Source organism: Pseudophryne corroboree, chromosome 1 (genome assembly GCF_028390025.1).
Source record: "Pseudophryne corroboree isolate aPseCor3 chromosome 1, aPseCor3.hap2, whole genome shotgun sequence".
Taxonomy (NCBI): Eukaryota; Metazoa; Chordata; class Amphibia; order Anura; family Myobatrachidae; genus Pseudophryne; species Pseudophryne corroboree.
In genome coordinates this window covers 769552755-769573211 of record NC_086444.1, presented here as the reverse complement: position 1 = coordinate 769573211, position 20457 = coordinate 769552755, and the positions used below count along the sequence as shown (strand labels likewise).

Genomic DNA, 20457 nt, shown 5'->3' with positions numbered 1-20457 from the left:
AGCCATTGCAACATCTCAGCAACTGCATACTCCATTGCAACAGCAACACAGCTGCAAGGAACATCGACTCCCCGAGTGTGTCTATGGTATCACAAAATGTCTGCGAGAGCTGAGACGCTGATGGAATATTTTCTGTGTATGAGATCGTAGTCAGACACTGAGACATGCCCTGAAAACAGGGACTAATTCTTCACTGTGAGCAGCATCACAAAAGTACCTTGACATGTAAGCATCACGACATATACACAGGTGGCCAGTATCGCTCCACTGTGCACAAATTGGCATTGCGACCGCATCTGAATAAGGCTCAGAGTCCCTAAGTATATAGTAAATGTTTTGAGCCATCTTGGAGAAAAGTGTCAAAGTGCTATAATAATCCCATAGAAGATTCAACTGTGTGGACAAATTAGAAGTACCTACCATATTCTCCAAAAATTTTATTATTATGCCTGACATGCTTTACATCATGGAAATACCTATAATACCACACATATAGCATATATATATAATCTGATGTCCCAAACAAAGGAACATGTGATTATATTGTTTCTCTAAGACTTTAAGACGGCTCCTCATGTTCTACACCCATCGATTTGTCTACAAGGATTCACTTTGTCTATCCAAGTACATGGGATTTTAGCAGCATGAACTGTTACTTATAGCTTGTATAGCCAAGGCAACCAGCTGTGAGAGAATACCACAAACTCAATGGAAGAATAAAGAATTTAGTCGTAAATGCTGCCCAGATAATGTCTGCAGATTTGATCTAAAATGTTTGGAAACCACATAAGGGACCACTTCCTATCAGGGACCACTTCCTCGTGAAATGTAACAGCCTCCAGTGTTCTATATTTATATAGCTCCCTTTGAATGTATGTAGGTCACAAAGTAAATTCTGAACATCAATCTTTAACCAATTACATGATGTTACGAGGATTACCATAACAAGGTAGCATTTGTATTAACTGTACCTGTTTTGTACAAGTTTTCCTACTTTCCATATTTATGTGCTTACAACACATGACATTGGCCCTCATTCCGAATTGTTCGCTCGTTATTTTCCTTCGCATCGGTGCGATTTTCCGCTAACTGCGCATGCGCAATGTTCGCACTGCGGCTGCGTCAAGTAAATTTGCTAAGAAGTTTGGTATTTTACTCACGGCATTACAAGGTTTTTTCTTCGTTCTGGTGATCGGAGTGTGATTGACAGGAAGTGGGTGTTTCTGGGCGGAAACTGGACGTTTTATGGGTGTGTGTGAAAAAACGCTGCCGTTTCTGGGAAAAACGCGGGAGTGGCTGGAGAAACGGGGGAGTGCCTGGGCGAACGCTGGGTGTGTTTGTGACGCCAAACCAGGAACGAAACTGACTGAACTGATCGCAGTGGCAGAGTAAGTCTCGAGCTACTCAGAAACTGCTAAGAAATTTCTATTCGCAATTTTGCGAATCTTTCGTTCGCAATTCTGCTAAGCTAAGATTCACTCCCAGAGGGCGGCGGCTTAGCGTGTGCACTGCTGCGAAAAGCGGCTAGCGAGCGAACAACTCGGAATGAGGGCCATTGGGCCTCATTCCGAGTAGATCGCACACTGCCAATTTTCGCAGTGCAGCGATCAGGTTACTACTGCGCATGCATTTGCACCGCAATGCGCAGGCGCGTCATATGGGTACAAACAGCATTGTTGCTGTGCAATGCTTCTAGAGACGATTCCATTCGCACAGCCGTTCGCAAGGAGATTGACAGAAAGAGGGCGTTTATGGGTGTCAACTGACCATTTTCTGGGAGTGGTAGGGAAAACGCAGGCGTGTCCAGGCGTTTGCAGGTTGGGTGTCTGATGTCAATTCCGGCCGGACAGGCTGAAGTGATCGCAAGGGCTAAGTAAGTTCAGACCTACTCAGAAACTGCAAAAAACTTGCGATCGCACACTCCCCCGTGGGCGGCGACTATACGTTTGCATGGCTGCAAAAAGTAGCTAGCGAGCGATCAACTCGGAATGAGGGCCATTGACTCAAACATATGTATAAAATACTTACCTTCCTTACTATTTACCTATATGAAAATGGCTTTGATAGTCATTTATGTTTATGTTACCATTTAATTGTTTTGCTATGTTGTCATTTTCTTTAGTTTTTTTTATGCCTTTATTGGGGTCCATTCAATTAGACTAACCCCAAAGTTAGTGCGAATAAAAGTTTGGCTATATGCCTCAACTATTGTAGTTTCGGACAGATTTTTATTCTAGTCTTGGGCAAGATTGGACTGCGAGGGGGACAGATGAGGTGCTGCTGCACCTATTACTAAATATGGCACAGTAATGAATTAACGCTGTTTAAACTTAAAAATGAAAATCATCCTGGGAATTTCTGATTGAAGGAAAAATGACATTATGACTACAAAGAATGTTGAAAATGAGGCTCACACTATATAACTACACCCAAGGATATTGCAAATAATGACAATGTAATATGTACCCACCAGCAGGTATTGTTGAAGGAGTCCTCTGGGCAGTGGTGATGACAGTAACATGACAGCAGCCTCTGTGGAGGGGCAGGTGCTGTACTCTCTGTGTCCTCCTTTCTGCTGCTGTCCACATTGAGCTTTGCTGAGCTCCTCAGGAGCATGTTATCAAAAAGATTTGCTGAAAGGGAATCGGATAAATTATAAAGATCTGGGCGGAAAGCCAATTTCTGGACACATTTAAAATATACTAAAAAGAAAGCAAATAATTTCACAGTAAGTTAAACTTTGGATTTCCATGAAGAGAGACACAAGCTCATAAAGATTACCAGATGAACTTCTAACACTATAAATCCTAAAATATGTGCAGTACCACTTTTCCTGACTCACTTATAACCACAGTTCCATAAATGCCGAGAGACAGTACTAACAGAATATCCATGGCTGGATGGAAATAATACTTAAATAAAAGGACACAAGGAAATATCCAATAACATGGATGTGTTATCAGTATAATGGTGCCAAAATCTAACACTTAAGAAACATGAAGGTCTATGAAGAAACTAATGAGCTCATTAAAGGATAGCTGAGAAGTCACAGCATAAAATTACAAACATTCTAAGGAGCAGAACAACGTCAGTACAACTGGTCTGTGATTCACACCTACCATATTAACATACTTGATGGGAAAATATTTAAAACCTTTGTAGCACTTGTAACACAACACCCAGCAGTCACATTCTTACCTCCTCTACAATTGCCATGTTGCAGCATTTATATGTTTAATCAAATCTCTACATGTTTTATTTTTATACAGTCATTTAAACAAAATAAACATTTCCAAAAAGTTTCCATAAGAAAGAAAAGGGATGCTTCTGTCTGTGGTGAATTACCAGTATGGGGCTTTATTTTGGCCCTTACGGGGACATAGCCCAAGATAATTAGCTATATGTGGGCACAGACTATCACTCTTTACATTTGGTAGTAAAGGAAGAATCTTCAACATAGATTTAAGTGGTGAAGGATGAGAATTTTGATCTAATTTTAACTTGGAGGTGATGTTCTTGCTGATCACTGAGAAATGCCTGGAATTTATTAACACACATAGGGGACGGAGAATAGTTGTATTTACAACTGGTGTAGAACGGATCCCGTGGAATGGATATTAGAGAATTGATTGCATTCCTCGGAAAATTGTTATTTAGACAAGACATCCCCACCATCCGGTCCGGTGAACGGAAGGGGCAGGTTCACAGAGCAATTGATGGATGAGGAGCGGTAAACACAATCCGCAATTGTGGTCAGACCACCTCTTGATATAGCCATGCCACCTCTGCCTGATTTGCCCCATCCCCTTTGATATGTATCCCGGTTTGCTCCACTGTAAAGTTTGTAGCTTTGTGTTTTTTTGAATCATTGACAAAACGGTCAACAACCACTTTATTGTGGAGCAGTGCAAATTATTGGTGCCATGTATGGTTTGTCCAGAAATGAACATGGTTTGAGTGTACTTATAAGTACTTTGCATGGCTCTGGGTGTTTGTGGCCTAATTTAACATGTCCTGATTTCCAATCTGTAAGTTTGGCAGGTGGACCAGGAACAAATGATTCATGTAAAATGCCGACACATTGCTCAAGCTCTGCCTGGGTGTGATGTTTGCTTTAACTTGCCACGTGCAATATCTGGTTTCTGTTATTCAAAAGCACAGCAATGTTTCACGCACTGTATGGCAGCTGACGGAGAATATTTATATATGGTAGGTGACAATGTTATCAAGAATAACCAAAATGTTTCAATTTACAGAAGCTACTTTAATGTTTTAGCAGATACTGGTACATTCAAAATGTACAATTAAAACTATTATACTGGACTTAGGCTTGGATGGCACTTCTGGTTGAAAATGGAATCCTTAAAGCCCACTCCTGGATTTTCTATTACAAAACTTAAATGACTGTAGATCTGAACAATCAGGTCATAGCATACAATAGATAGATATAAAAGCCTTTGTACATACAGACTTGGGCACAGCAGCTAGTTGATGGCCAACATCAGAGCAAGTCGTGTCAAACAATCACAGCTGCACTATTGATAAAGTAGTCTGACACACAACTTTATCAATACTGCCGCTGTGATTGTTTGACACGACCTGCTCTGATGTTGGCCAACAACTAGCGAGGGAGCTACCCATTATGCTCCTCTTGGTGTACTGAAATGGGATAGGATGGAAAGAGAAATGGTGTATGTCTAAGCTATGGGAGTTTGGGATGGAAAACTATTTTTTATGTTACACAACATATGGTAGGACATATGTGTAATAAACTAAAACACATGTGAAAAGCAATTAAAGTATTCAATTAAGCTTCAGCTAGATGTAAAAAAGCATTAAATTGAGTATCTGGGATAGGCTCCATACTTGTTCCTCTGTTCAATTGCCTAAACTAAGTGGTTTTTATTTGCATGTAAACATATGAGTGCTGCCATCCTTCTCATGACTATAAAGCAATTAACCTGCCCACTTTAAATGTCTATTTGGCATTTATACATGACCATTACTAAAGCAGATGTATTATCACCCATCCAGTAGCTTCAGAAAAATGGCAAGTCATAAACCATGAAGAAGCCTATTTAAAAATATGGGTGTTCATGTCTGTCTTTGCATAAAAAGAATTAACACTCGATTGTGATACTTTTGAAATGTGGCCTGTATAAATTAACAGGAACAGATGTTGTGTTTCTGGGTCAGTGGAATATACCCTTTAGAATAATTTCTCTTTCAGCAAGTAGTCACAAAGCTGGTTTTGTGACTATACAACATTGTTATTCATGGATAGGGAATGAACTTTTAAAATAAGTTCCAGTCAGAGATTTTCAGACATCTGGCTCATAGGGTGGCAAAGTTAAATAACAACATTAATAGTAATACAGACCAAAAAGCATAGGTCTGTGTTTTCATCTGACATTACAGCTCTTGGACGAAATTTAATGTCATCCACTCTTCCAGACAGCTTTTGGGAAGAGAAGTGATAAATCACAGTCTACTGTCTAACATAAATATCAGAAATGAGACAATTGGAAAAAATAGTAAACGCAATAAAATGCCATCTTTCTAAAGGTACAGGGGGAATTATTCATTACATTTCATTTTTTTTTATTTAATTAGATCTGGGAGTAGTCGCACAGGCAAGATTTCCAGTCAGGTAGTCTGGAGAGACACATCAGATGGTGCAGATATTGTTCTACTACTCATACATTTGATGAGGTAACACTGTGGTTAAGTGTTTTTCGATGCTTATGCTACACTCAGCCATGGAAATTATGAGGCTATTGTTTAAACAACATCCATATAAGCATTAAACTATACACATGAGGCAGCATGTGGCACCATATTACTGAATTCTAGCAACACAGACTTCATAACACCACAGGGAGCACTTGCTAATAATTCCCTTCAGCGAGTGTACAAGTGAAGGTAATGCTTACACATATATTGTCTCACATGGAGCAGGATGTATCAAAGCTAAAAAGGCGGTCAAACCTCCGAAAGTTCAGTTTTTGGAGGGTTGCTGCATTTCTCATATGCACCAAGCTCCGTAACGCGATACATTTCGGAGCTTGGACCCGATGGAGAACGCCATCTTTAGATGACTTTAACCAATAGAAACCTAAGGGGTCCTCATCGAATTCCGCCCTGAGAGGGATCTGTCCCCCGCGGCATATGCATCAACTGAGACATGTGCAGACGGACTCCTGGTCACAAACATGGAAGTTCCCACACTGCAGGTAGAACTGTCCTTTGCTAAAATCTTCATGCATACAGTGTTAACATTGTTATGATTGCGGTGTGGTGAGATGTATTACATGCAAAATGCGATGCTTGATGCATCCTGCCCAGTATGTGAGTAAGCACAGACTGACAAACTAAAATAAAAAAATAAACACAAGACATAAATCACAACTTCACTTAATTATTTTGAAAATAATGTGCGCAGCACAGTATCCTTTTATTTATATAGATAACAAGGTAATACTATGTCTCGCTTTTGTCAGTACCCACTGTTTAGCAATAACCGCAAGTTCTCATGAGCAGGACCCTCATGCCTCGTGGTTCTCATGTCTCCATTTCTCCCCAACTCACAGTCAGCGACTCTAATCCTTTCTGTCCATTCTCCCGGGGCACTGGGCCATTTAGTGCTACCATTCTATCAAAGTGGGTGGTAGGGCCATGATAATCCGAAAAGGGCCAGTGTTCCATGCTCTTGCTCGCTAATTTTCCCTTCCAATATCTCCATGAGGGGACAGATGATGCAAGTATTATGCAGATGAAAAAGTGAAGGCTCCATAAGCTCAATGTTTAATGCCTATTCTGACTCCATACCATACATTTATATTTGGGCAATTATATTTAAACAACTCATTGCTATTAACTATAACACCAGCTGTACACAGACTCTGGAATTACTCTAAGCAAGTTCATCTGTAATTCACTGTACTTTTACAGATTCTCATGGTCTCTTAAGAACTGCAGCTTTTTCACACACATCGTTCATAGTCTTCTCAAGTGTGAATAAGACTATGACATCATCATGGAGGTCTGTACCTCAGCAAATTACAGTGAATCATTGAGGTACTGGTTTTCCTCATCTGTATGGGCTGAGACAAGACCTGACTACATTCACTGAAGCAGTTCTGCAACTTTCCTTTTATGTTGTGCTATTAGAAAATAGGTATTCAGTGTATTGAGCAAGAACATTTAGGGGTATTTACCTTGGGTGTGGATCATTGGGTCGACCTGAAAAAGGTTGAGTGCCCAGGTTGACCCCAAAAGGTCGACATGTACAAGGTCAACATGGGAAAAAGGTCAACAATTATAAAAATGTAAACACAGAAAAGGCAGATGCATGAAAATGTCGACACAAGGTTGTTGTTTGTGGGGATTTTTTTTTGGAGGGGGGGGATCAAAATTAGTGCACTGCATCCACTTGCATGGCGAGCGAACTGCGGGAAGGTTACTATTCCCAATCATAGCCCACATGGATGGTAATGTATGAAAAGTTGAAAATGTAAAAAAAAATGTAAAAAAAACTCATGTCAACCATTACCATGTTGTCCTTTTAACAATGTCAACCTTTTGTCCACGTCAACCAATAGTGGTCGACCTATTGTCAGCCGGATTCCATTTACCTTACCTACCGTTCCCGGGACAGGCTACAATATAGGCCATCAGCAGACTCTTTTCTAAGTTCACTTTATGTTTCCAATTTGCCCTGGGGCTGAAGAGTCTACAAAAATTGCAGTAAAGTGAAATTTACTAGATTTTGCATTAAAACATGAAGTACATGGATATGGGATATTCTGCCTTGCCAAAAGCACACAACGATATGAAGCCTTTTCCGCAGCATGGATCATGTATTAGTTTTTACTTTACTAAAGTGTAAATTAGAAGTGAGGACATGGGAAAGCAATATGGTTTATCTGCAGGCCGCTTGGAGCACAGAGGGGAATTATGCTGAAGAACTGGGGACCACAAGTGATATGAGGAAACAGGTAAGTGATGGGAAACTGAACATACATAGTTTATGCCCTTTGCGTGTTGGCTCCTTAAATCCTGTTTGAACTCAAATCCAACACCATATCTCATACACACTATTCTTGTGTTTTCCTGCCCTAGAGACCAACTAGTTTCTCAAACATTTCAAATATGACTACATATTTATTGAATAGTAGAATATTAATTAATTCTATTAAACTAAGAGACAAGGGGGGTCATTCCGAGTTGATCGCTCGCTAGCTATTTTTTGCAGCGCTGCGAACAGATAGTCGCCGCCTATAGGGGAGTGTATGTTTGCTTTGCAAGTGTGCGATCGCATGTGCAGCCGAGCACTACAAAAAAGTTTTGTGCAGTTTCTGAGTAGCTCAGAACTTACTCAGCCGGTGCGATCACTTCAGCCTGTACATCAGACACCCGCCCCGCAAACGCTTGGACACGCCTGCGTTTTTCCAACCACTCCCAGAAAACGGTTAGTTGACACCCACAAACGCCCTCTTTCTCTCAATCTCCTTGCGATCGGCTGTGCAAATGGTTTCTCTGTAAAATCCATTGCTCAGCAGCGATCCGCTTTGTACCCATACGATGCGACTGTGCATTGCAGTGCATATACGCATGCACAGTTCTGACCTGATTGCAGCGCAGCAAGAAATCCTAGCTTGCCATCAAGTCGGAATGACCCCCAATATACAAACGTATATTACCTTTACTACTAATGTAGTTGAGGTTTTAATGATTAGACTATCCAGAGTTGGTCCTAGGCATAGGCAAACTAGGAAAGTGCCTAGGGGCACAAGCAGCTTCTGCTGATTAAAATGATATGCAGCATGCCTATATTCTGTGTGTGACTGCAGCTCTATCTGCATACAAAATGCATTACTAATGTGCGGCATTATGTGTATAAGGTTTACTACTTTGTGGCGTAATGTATAGAAAGGGCACTACTGTGTGGTCTAATGTGAATAAAAAGCAATATGGTGTGGTATAATGTGAATAAGGGGCACTACTGTGAGGAGTAACGTGGTACTACTGTGTGATGTAACGTGAATAAGAGACACTATTGCATGATATAATGTGAATAAAGTTGCAGTACTGTGTGGCGTAATTTCAGCTGGAGGTATTATTGTGTGGCCATGCCTCTTCACAGCAAGAAAACGCCCCATTTTGAGCTGCGCACCGTATGTGCACACTGTTCCTATTTAAAATATAGGGGGTAGGAGTACCAAAATGAGGACTGCTATGGGTGAGGGGTGATGGTGCTAGGAAAGGGGTGGAGTGTCAGAGGCGGAACTAGCGTCTGTGCTAGGAGGCACCAGCCAAAATCTTGCTGAGGGCATCATATTGGTTAGGGCTGGCTCTTATTTCATAGTGAAAAAAATAAAATAAATAAATAAAGTTATTTTTCAGTCCAGACATTTGGTATGTCTTCTATAAGCTGGCGTTTACCTAAAGCCCTTTTTATCACAAGCGGTGAGCGTAACATTACATCACATTTATTTAAGGTGTTAGATTTCACTTCAATAAACTTGGTTCTCTTCTTGTGATTGCTTGGCAGTCACATAAATGAATAAAATACACTTGTAGAAAAAGGATCTGACTGGCAAACAGTGATAATCAGTTGTCAAACAATGAATGCTTCCTCTAAACACCTTTTATACAAACTATTCAGTGTGGTGATGGTGATGATGCAAAGCCTCACCTATAATACAAACAAAAGAAATTAAGTGACTGTCAACCAGAACGATACAACAAATATGTTGTGCAGATCCAGACAAGCGAACAGCAGTCTGACTGGATGGAATAAGCAGCTATGTAATCTGAAGCTCATCATGGCTTCACTTTGATATCTGACCTTTACAGACACATCGGAGCTTTTAAACAAGTGTGTGTGAAAACATTTTAGTGATCACCATACCAGTGTGTGAGGTGAGAAAGGCTGCAGTACTAAGAATAGGTCAATTATGTATGGATTTATTTCCTGAATTAGAACTAAAGATAGGTACGCTACAGAGAGGACATCATTTTCCATACAATATCTATCCATCCACCTTTACACATGCCCCATTCTCTAGTTCAGGGGTTCTCAAACCCGGTCCTCAGGACCCCACACAGTGCATGTTTTGCAGGTAACCCAGCAAGTGCACAGGTGTATTAATTACTCACAGACACATTTTAAAAGGTCCACAGGTGGAGCTAATTATTTCACTTGTGATTCTGTGAGGAGACCTGCAAAACATGCACCGTGTGGGGTCCTGAGGACCGAGTTTGAGAACCTGTGCTCTAGTTCATAAAAGTTATAGTTTTAATTAAGCTCATCTCAACATACACATTATTTGCCTTCCCCTTTAATAAATCAATTGAAATACAGTATTTGTTTATCATTGTGAACTGAATATTAAAATTGCATAATAATACATACAAAACACAGCAGACACATTACTATAGTGATAGTGTTAGTATAAATAAGAGGAATTCAGATGCAATCTGCCAATCAGAAGCAGCAACCATACTTATAGTCACATACCTCCCAACATGACCCTCTCCAGGAGGGAAACAATGCTCTGCTTCTGGACTTTTCTCTTAATTGTGATTGCAGGCACCTGTGGTGAACAGGTTAATGGATAAGAAAGGTGTTTCAGCACAGGTGATGGCAATCATACATTCAGAGGGAAGTCCAGGAACAGAGCACTCTGTCTCTCCTGGAGAGGGTCATGTTGGGAGGTATGTAGTCATTGTTATCCTCCTCCTTATCGTCATCAGTTTGTATAATATTGCAGCAGCATTCCAGCATCTGCAAGTAATCACCACCTAACAGGTACATGTGTCTTCTTGGTGGACATGATAGGACATGTTTTGCATGAACACACCAATACCATACTTTGGCCAGGCTTACACACCCTTCCAATCCCCTTTCCGGCACCATTAGTGTAATGCGTCGTGAGCACAAATAGCCTCTGTTGCCAGGTACAAGAATTAATTATGCACGTCTAGTAGAAAAAAATGTGATTCAAACATCATCTACTATCTGCTTCTAAGCCTCCAGGTACAATCATTCAGAGCCACAAAGTTATTGTCTACTAGCAGCCAGAGAGGAGGGTGCCCGCAATGGAGGTTGCACATGGGTACCCTCCTCTCTTTAAAACGCCCCTGAGTACACCAATTAGTGAATGGCACTGGCACAGTAGTGGGAGGTTTCCACACTCTTAGTGGAGATTGGCTGAAACATACAACCAATCACGGATGCTGTCACATTGCTGCCAAGGGTGCCCAGAGATAGCAAGGAACTGCATGAGGAGCAAGTAATTAAATTGTGTCACCCCCAGAGATTTGCTGATTTGAATCTACGGTAGTTCCACCCCTGATATTTGACAAGTTTCATGTCATTCCACATAAGATCTTTAACTCACAATTTCTATTTTTCTATCATTTAAACTCCAGGTATACTCAAATTACGAGAACAAGTTGGTGTAGATTCCTGGAGTGGATGCATCCAAATACATTTAGCCTCCCTCACATTAAACAGCCCTTCTAGTCACGTCAAGCCCTGGCATGATTTGATAGCACCGTACGTCTTTTTGCACAACTTTTTCATTAATATGCATCTTATTCGCAAAATGATGCGAAAAAGACACACAAGCAGCTTTTGCTGATTAAAATGAAATGCGGCATGCATATCATTCTGTGTGCGACTGTGGCTGAAACTGCATAAAAAATGGTACGTTAGTGTTTTCCTAGAAAAAACTGTATTGTGGCATTTTGTATGCAGATGTCCGATGCCAATGGAGCTGCACGGGACCTGTCAGCTCACTCAAGTGAGGCATCTCCCACTGCGTGGCGTATTAAAGCAAGATGTATGAGGACACATCTGTATTAATCTGCTTTTTTTATTATGTAAAATATATGGTTTGAGTAGTGTTTAAAAATAACTATATTAAAACATTAGTATGGCATTTGAGTGATAAGCAAATGTTTTATTGTATATCTATCTATCTATCTATCTATCTATCTATCTATCTATCTATCTATCTATCTATATATACATATATATATATATATATATATATATATATATAGATGTCCAAGCAGTCGGCACTCCAGATTAAATAAATGTAACGCCTGGTGCTTTCTCGTGCAGAATAAACCACTGTATAAACACGTAGAATTGAGCGGCACTCTCAGGACTATAATAAAGAACGGGTCCTCAGCCCATCAATTATTGATGGGCTGAGGACCCGTTCTTTATTATAGTCCTGAGAGTGCCGCTCAATTCTACGTGTGTATATATATATATATATATATATATATATACATACATATCTCCCAACATGACCCTCTCCAGGAGGGTCAGAAAATATTCTGCTCCTGGACTTTTCTCTTAATTTATAATTGCCGCCATCTGTTTTGAACAGGTTACTGGATAATGGGCCCTACACACTGATAGATCCGCCGCCAAGCTGCCCGACGGCGGATACGGCCGACGGGCGACCCGGCGGCGGGGGGGCAGGGACGTGGGGAGTGAAGTTTCTTTACTCCCCCCATCACCCGGCTCCATAACAGTGCAGGCAAATATGGACGAGATCGTCCATATTGGCCTGCATGCATAAGCGACGGTGCACCAGCGATGAACGGGCACGGGGCCACGCATCGTTCATCGCTGGTGCCTCCACACTGAAAGATATGAACGGTATCTCGTTCATTAATGAACGAGATCGTTCATATCTTTCAGTATTATCTGCCAGTGTGTAGGGCCCATAAGAAAGGTGTTTCAGCACAGGTGATGGCAATTATACATTAAGAGGGAAGTACAGGAGCAGAGCATACTCTCCCTTCTGGAGAGGGTCATGTTGGGAGGTATATATATATATATATATATATATATATATATATGGGTCTCACCTGATAAAAGCATGCATCACTTGGAACAAATCTTCAGTGTACCTCTCCAATCTTTGACATGTTTGCAAAGCTATTTAGAAGGAGAGAGAATTGACTGCATAGGAAAGGAAAGAGTTAAACATCTGGTGAGGGGTGGACCTAGCTGTGAAGAAAGTACAGCCCTTTGTGAAGGGGAGGGTTCATGATATATAAGTGAGGGGAGGCCATTTTAAATCTCTCTCTTGTGAGGATTTTGCCTGTAGGGTAAGTGCTGCAGCAGCAGACATTGGCCCTCATTCCGAGTTGTTCGCTCGGTATTTTTCATCGCATCGCAGTGAAAATCCGCTTAGTACGCATGCGCAATGTTCGCACTGCGACTGCGCCAAGTAACTTTACTATGAAGAAAGTATTTTTACTCACGGCTTTTTCTTCGCTCCGGCGATCGTAATGTGATTGACAGGAAATGGGTGTTACTGGGCGGAAACACGGCGTTTCAGGGGCGTGTGGCTGAAAACGCTACCGTTTCCGGAAAAAACGCAGGAGTGGCCGGAGAAACGGTGGGAGTGCCTGGGCGAACGCTGGGTGTGTTTGTGACGTCAACCAGGAACGACAAGCACTGAAATGATCGCACAGGCAGAGTAAGTCTGGAGCTACTCTGAAACTGCTAAGTAGTTAGTAATCGCATTATTGCGAATACATCGGTCGCAATTTTAAGAAGCTAAGATTCACTCCCAGTAGGCGGCGGCTTAGCGTGTGTAACTCTGCTAAATTCGCCTTGCGACCGATCAACTCGGAATGAGGGCCATTGTTCACACATTTTCAAGGGTTATATCAGTGTACCACTTTTATTAATTCTCCTCTCCTGCCGGATATATTTTCCTGACAGTATGTCCGCCCGCCCTCAGCGTTCTGCCCGGCTTCCGGCTCGATACCGCGGTTCGGGCGGTCGAGCTGGGCCGGGTGATGAGGTGGGTGGCCTGGGGGACGGGGCTCCGTCCCCCGGGGCCTCCACGAACGCGGGCGTAACGCGGCGGGCCTGGTCGGCCTCGCCGCTGGGGGCCGGGCCGGCCGTCCGGAGGCTGACGGGCATCGGCCCTCGCCTCCGGGAGCGGCTGAGTCCGGGGTGGTGTCGGGCTGGCGGTGCAGGAGCGGCCCCGTTCTCTCCCCCCTTGCAGCGGCCGAGTGACAGTGCCGGGCGGGGGGAGAGGGCTCGACGGGGGTCGGGTGGTCGCCGCGCGGGGCCTGTCCTGGAGCCTCGCGCGGCGGCTTTGGTGGTGACACCGACCGGCGGATCATTGGCGGGAGGACGTGGGACGCGCGCACGAGGTGCGCGCGCGCCCACGCTCGCCTCAGGCGGCGCCGGCCGCGCACGTGTGCGCGCAGCGGCGCCGCCAGCACCTCTGGCACTACAATTAACTCCCCGGCTGCTGGATTCAGGCAGGGGGAGGGGGAGGAGCAGGAGGGTGCAGCGTTTGTCTCCTGGGGACAACGCTGAGCGGCAAAATAGACAGAGGAGCGGGCAGGCAGATGCGGGCACAGCAGCAAGCGGTCGGGGGACGCGCGCACAGTATGCACGCAAGCCCACCGCTGACCGCGCAGGGCGCGGGGGAACCCGCACAACTGCTCCGCGGGTTTCCCTGTCTCCCCATACCACTTCACCGGAGCCGGGATACAGCGGCTTTCGGGGGAGGAGGGGGGACAGGGAATGGATTAGCGGTCGCAGGGCCGCGTTACGCGCCGCTTCTCAGTGCAGCGGGTCCTCCCCAGGATCAGGGAGCATTTCTGATCCGCTCGGGGAGGGGGCGTTTTCGGAAGGGGAGAGTGAGTGGTCCGACAGGGGGGCCTCCGCTTTCCCGCCGAGACAGACGGCGTTGGGTCCCCGGGTCGCGTTTGACCGACGGAGGGCGCAGGATCGCGCCCAAGCGCGGGCCGGGGATTCTTCGGGGGCCGTTGCCGAGCGTCGCGGCGGACAGGTTCCTCCCGGGGCGCTGGCGTCGGCTCTGGCCACAGTGGTGGAAGCGTTGGGGCCGTTGGCCGCAGTAGCCTCCCCGAGGACGGCGGGGAATTCCGGCCAGCCTACGGGGACAGGCGGTTCTGGCAGGCGGAGGGCCTCAGCGGCGCAGCGGATGGCACGAGCCTGCCGGGAGCTTGGGGCGGCTGCGGCGGAGCTGGAGCTAGGGCAGGAGCTGGACGGGCAAGGGCGCGCAGCCGCAGCACGCCACACGCGGGGGGCCCGGTGTACGCCGCAAGCGCGGGCTGGGTCCTCCTCTGCTTTGTCTTTTGCAAGGGAACACGAGGAAGTAGGGATGGCAGACTCCGTGGAGGACGATGTATGGGCTGAAGCGGATGAGGAAGCCAGGTCGGAGCGGTCGACGGCATCGGGTGAGTTGGTACAGTCGGTATCGGTTTCTCCCACGAGCTCGAGTTCGCGCAGCTCTTCGTCTTCCTCCTCTTCATCCTCTCTGTCGTCGCAGGCGTCCGAAGTAAGTAGCACTACTAGGGCGAAAAAGAGGGCGGCGAAATTTGCCAGGCGGGCAGCAAAGCAGAAGAGGCATAAACGGCGCAAGCGGATCAGCGAGGAAGCTCGTAGGGCCAAGAAGCGCCGCGATTTGCCGGGGGTCGTTCGCTGCGACTACACCGCAGTAATGCGGGGGCTGCGGGACAGCTGCCGCAAGAAGATCCGGAGGGGTGACTTCGTGGACGTGTTCGGGTTAACGAGGGCCATGAAGAAGGATTACAAGGCGGCGGGCGCAAAGAAGGGCATGGGAGCCGAGGCCTTCAGGTCCTTCGATAATTGGCTGGCAGGTTTTTGGGTGTTTGCAGCGTGCTATTTGGAGGATAGGCCGGAAGAGCACATGAATGTCATCCGGTATCTGCATCTCGTACACGACATGCAGCGCACATCATCGGGCTCGGAGTGGCGTCGGTATGATCACGAGTTTCGGGAGAAGCAGGACGGGTTGCGGGTCATGGACTTCGGATTTAAGGATGTGGAGGTCTGGCTCAAAGTAACCCGGGCCTCGCAACAGGAGGAGGAGCCCCAGAAACAGGGGGCGGGCGGGCGACGAGCAGGGGCATCAGCCCAGGGGTCCGGCGCGGACGGGGGATTGGCCAGGACAGGTGGATTGGCCGTTCGCGCGGGAGGGCGTTCTGCCACACGAGGAAAGTGTTTCGCGTTTAACAGCGGAACATGTTCCTTTGGCAAGCAGTGTCGTTTTCGACATTCCTGCCAGCAGTGTGGCGGAACCCACCCAGCCTCCTCTTGTTTCAAAGGCGGGCGACAGGGGACTCGGGGTAAGCAAGCGTACCCCAAGCAGGCCGCGAGCGGAACCGCTCTGCAGAGCTCCAACGCCAATTAAGTTGGAAACGATGGGCCGGTGGTTAAACTTGTATCCGAACAGAGGGGATGCAAAATTTTTGTTTGACGGTTTTAAGTTTGGTTTTCGCTTGCCTGTTGCGAGTGAAGTGTCCGTGCGGGCGCAGAGGAACCTTCAATCTGCCCGAGCCTTGCCGGTAGTGCTACGGGAGAAAGTGGATAAGGAGGTCAGGTTGGGCAGGATGGAGGGACCGTTTATGTCACCCCCGGTGGATGATTTGGTCATCTCTCCGGTTGGGGTGGTTCCGAAGAAGACTCCAGGCGCTTTTCGGCTCATTCAGCATCTCTCTTACCCGGTGGGGGCGTCGGTCAACGACGCAATACCGCCGGCTCATTGCTCGGTAGTGTATCAGTCATTTGACGAGGCGCTAGGGATGGTCCGCAGCTACGGGACCGGGGCCCTCATGGCTAAGATTGATGTTGAGTCAGCTTTTAGGTTATTGCCATTGCATCCGGACTCATTCCGTTTTATGGGTTTCCGGATTGGGGCGGAGTATTTCATCGACAAATGGTTGCCGATGGGATGTTCCGTTTCATGCTCATTTTTCGAGCGCTTTAGCACGTTTCTTCATTGGTGCGTGGAGTCTTCGTCAGGGGGTCACGGGGTTGCCCATTACCTCGATGATTTCCTGTGTGCGGGTCCGGCTAATGATCCAAGGTGCGGCGACTTGCTTTTTAGCATCCGAGCTCTGTTTTACCATTTCGGTGTTCCCGTGGCCGCGGACAAAACAGAGAGTCCGGCCTCCTGCTTGTCATTTTTGGGGATTGAAATTGACACGGTAGCGGGAGAGTGTCGCCTGCCCCGGGACAAGGTTTCGAAGCTCCGCGAGACCATTTGCCGGTTCGAAGGTTCGCGTAAAGTCACGCTGCGTCAGGCGCAGTCATTGCTGGGCATGCTGAACTTTGCTTGTCGGGTAATACCGATGGGCAGGGTTTTCTGCCGGAAGCTTGAAAGGGCGACGGCGGGGTGTGCCAGGCCTCATCATTTCGTGCGTTTGTCCTCCGAAATAAAAAGGGATTTGGCCATCTGGGCCTCGTTCCTGGAGGATTTCAACGGAGTGTGCATATGGCAAGCGCCAGCGGTGGACAGCGAGCGGTTGCAGCTGTTCACCGACGCAGCAGGTGCCTCTGGATTCGGTTGCTTTCTGGAGGGATCTTGGTGCGCGGCATCCTGGCCGGCAAAGTGGCATAGCGAGGGTCTAACAAAAGATCTGGTGCTTCTGGAACTTTATCCCATTATGGTAGCGTTGGAGGTCTGGGGTGACCGGCTGGCTAATCGCAGCATATTGTTTAGATGCGATAATCTGGGCGTGGTGCATGCGATTAATAACCAGAGGGCAAAATCGCTGGTGGTTCTGCGGGTGCTTGGGCAATTGCTTTTGACGTGCTTGCGTAGGAACCTATGGTTCCGGGCACAACACGTGCCCGGTTTGGAGAATGGAATTGCCGACGCTTTGTCGCGAGGACAGTGGGAGAGGTTTTGGTTGTTGGCGCCCGAGGCCGACGAGCAAGGTTTTCATTGTCCCGGTTATGTTTGGCAGGTGATCGGGCCGGACTGGAGGGTCTAGCGTTGCGGTCAGTCGCGCCAGCCACGCTCAAGGCTTATGGACAAGCTTGGAGCGAATGGGAGGAGTTCGTCCAAGGTCGTCAGCAGAAAGGTAAGAGCAGGCATCGGCTGATGCTTTCTTTTATTTGGCAGCTATATGTTTCCGGTAGGTCCCGTGCGGTGGTATCCCGGTACTTGGCTGGAGTCTCGTTTTTCTGCAAGCTGCGGGGCGTCCCCGATGTGACGAAAGGCGAGGTTCTACGGAAGGCAATGAAAGGGTGGGCGCGAGTAGCGCCGATGCCTCCAGATGGGAGGCGGCCCATCGATGCGGCTTTGTTGCCGGCCGTCATCGCGGCGGTGGGACGAGTCGCGTCGTCCAGGTATGAGACGCTTTTGTTCAGATTGGCATTCTCAATGGCTCACCACGGGGCTTTTAGGGTATCGGAGTTGGTAGCGCCTTCCAAGAGAGCAGATTCGCGCATGCTGGTCGGAGACGTGGTAGTGGGTGAGAGGTCCTTGCTGTGCAGATTGCGGCGCTCTAAGACGGACCAAGTGGGGAGAGGTCGCTGGGTCACCTTGGTTCCGGCGCAAGAGGAGAGCGTTTGCTAAGTAGGTCTGGCGGTGCAATATGCGGCGGTGCGGCCCGCTAAGAAGGGGTCATGGCTATTGCACTATGACGGGCTGCCGGTGACGAAATACCAGTTTCGTTGGATGATGAGTCATTGTTTGACAGGCTTGGGCCTTCCACCCGCTGCGTTCGGTACCCATTCCTTTCGAATAGGCGCGGCGACGTCGGCTGCGGCAGCGGGTTTGTCCAGAACGGAAATCCAGGCGGTGGGGCGATGGAAGTCGTCAAGTTACAGACGATATATTCGCCCCGTTGCATGAGAGGTCGGATTGCGCTTGGTGCCTTGTTTTATTTGCAATGTAGTATGTTGTTCCAGTTCTGTGAGTTATGGTATTGTGCGTCTGTTGGTGTTCCCCCTTTTTATCCTACTCAGGGATTAGCTACTCGTCGTTGCTGGCATGAGTCGGCAGCGGGGGTCTGGAGTTATTTTGCGATTTTTTGCCTGACTTGACGGACTGAATTCTAATCTACAATTCGGCTAATTTGTTCTAATCAGAGTCCCTCAGCAGGTCTTTACGCTTTCACCTCCAGCTGAGTTATTACATGTGTTTCCCATTTTATACCCCCCTCCATCCCTCCCTCCCCCTTCCCCTCTCCCCTTTTTAATTTCGTTTGAATTGATTTTGAACTTCCCCTTTGTGTGTATATGTTCGCTTCAGATTGGCAAGGAAGCATGGTGCAGATCGGCTAGGCCGTGACTGCTGCAATAGCGAGATCTAAAAGTTTTTTCTTTTTGGCAGATCCTTCAGGTGAAAGCAATTAATGAAGCTTTAGTAATCAATTTTACCCCTTTTTTTCCCCTTCAGGTTGGGTTGAAGACAATTTGGCTATTTGGGTGGTCGGCCACTCCTATGTGTACTGGGCGGCCAAGTTTGTGGCATCGGAGGGGGCTCAGGCGTTGCCTGGAGCACAGGGTGTTAGATGGCTTGGCTGGCGGGGGATGATGTGGAGCGAGCTGAAGAGTAGGCTAGTTAGCCAGGCCAGCAAGCATGGAGTCCCGAGGGTCTTGGTTGTCCATTTAGGTGGCAACGACCTGGGGAAGAGGACATCCCTGGATCTGCGGTGGGCCATGATACAAGATCTGGCAAGTGTGGCCGCGGCATGGACCAATTGTGTGTTGGTTTTTTCATTGATGGTGCCGAGGTTGAGTTGGAGGGGTGTGGCGGATGGGCGCCAGATTGATGAGGCACGGAAAAAGGTGAACGGGGCAGTGGCGAAGTGGGTGCTGTCCCACGGAGGGAGGGTGGTTCGCCACCCTAGGATTCGGTACAGAGACAGCCACCTTTTCCGGCCTGATGGAGTACATCTATCCAATGAGGGGATGATGTTTTTTCTGGAGGATCTGGGTTTCGTTTTGCAGAAGTTAGGGTAGGTTTATGGTGGCGGTGCGAAGACTTTGGGGATGAGTCTTTCGCTTTTGGCGGAAAAGAACGGCAGTTTTCTATTTGTATGGTAAACTGTAGTGTTTTACAGTTTAGTATTGGTTTAGGTGCACTCACCTCCATCGACTTATTGGCCGCTTGACCACCCGTCCGGGAAGGCAGCGGCAGGGCACCCAGGAGCGGTGGGTAGTCACTGTGGGGGTTGAGTTGTCACCTATTACCGGTGTGTGATGGTTGTATTAAAATTAGGATCGTTGCGAAGTTTTAGTAATTTAAAGTTAATTTAGGTTAATAGAGCCGTTCTTTTTGCTGCCACCATATGCCGGCTGGATCGGCATCTTAATAAAAATTTCTATTTACAGGTTTGCTATTGGTTAGGGACAAATAAATAGCTAGCAATTTTTCTGCCAAAATTCAAGTCTCCGTGTCTTTATTTCTGGTTGTGAAGGTAATGAAGGTTTACTTTAAAGAAGGGGGTCCACCAAATATCACTAGGATGTTTAGGAGAGAGAATTGACTGCATAGGAAAGGAAAGAGTTAAACATCTGGTGAGGGGTGGACCTAGCTGTGAAGAAAGTACAGCCCTTTGTGAAGGGGAGGGTTCATGATATATAAGTGAGGGGAGGCCATTTTAAATCTCTCTCTTGTGAGG

The 20457-nt window shown here is 46.7% G+C and overlaps 1 protein-coding gene across 8 annotated transcripts in view; it reads right to left on the bottom strand.

The window, feature by feature from the left end:
* The window catches only part of BMPR1B (bone morphogenetic protein receptor type 1B), an 804535-nt gene that overhangs the window by 72166 nt on the left and 711912 nt on the right, over positions 1 to 20457 (bottom strand). For all 8 annotated transcript variants that reach the window (XM_063917486.1, XM_063917497.1, XM_063917476.1 and 5 more), the window contains one exon: positions 2471 to 2633. In XM_063917486.1, the coding sequence (XP_063773556.1) occupies positions 2471 to 2633 (163 nt within the window). The remainder of the gene's footprint in view (positions 1 to 2470; positions 2634 to 20457) is intronic.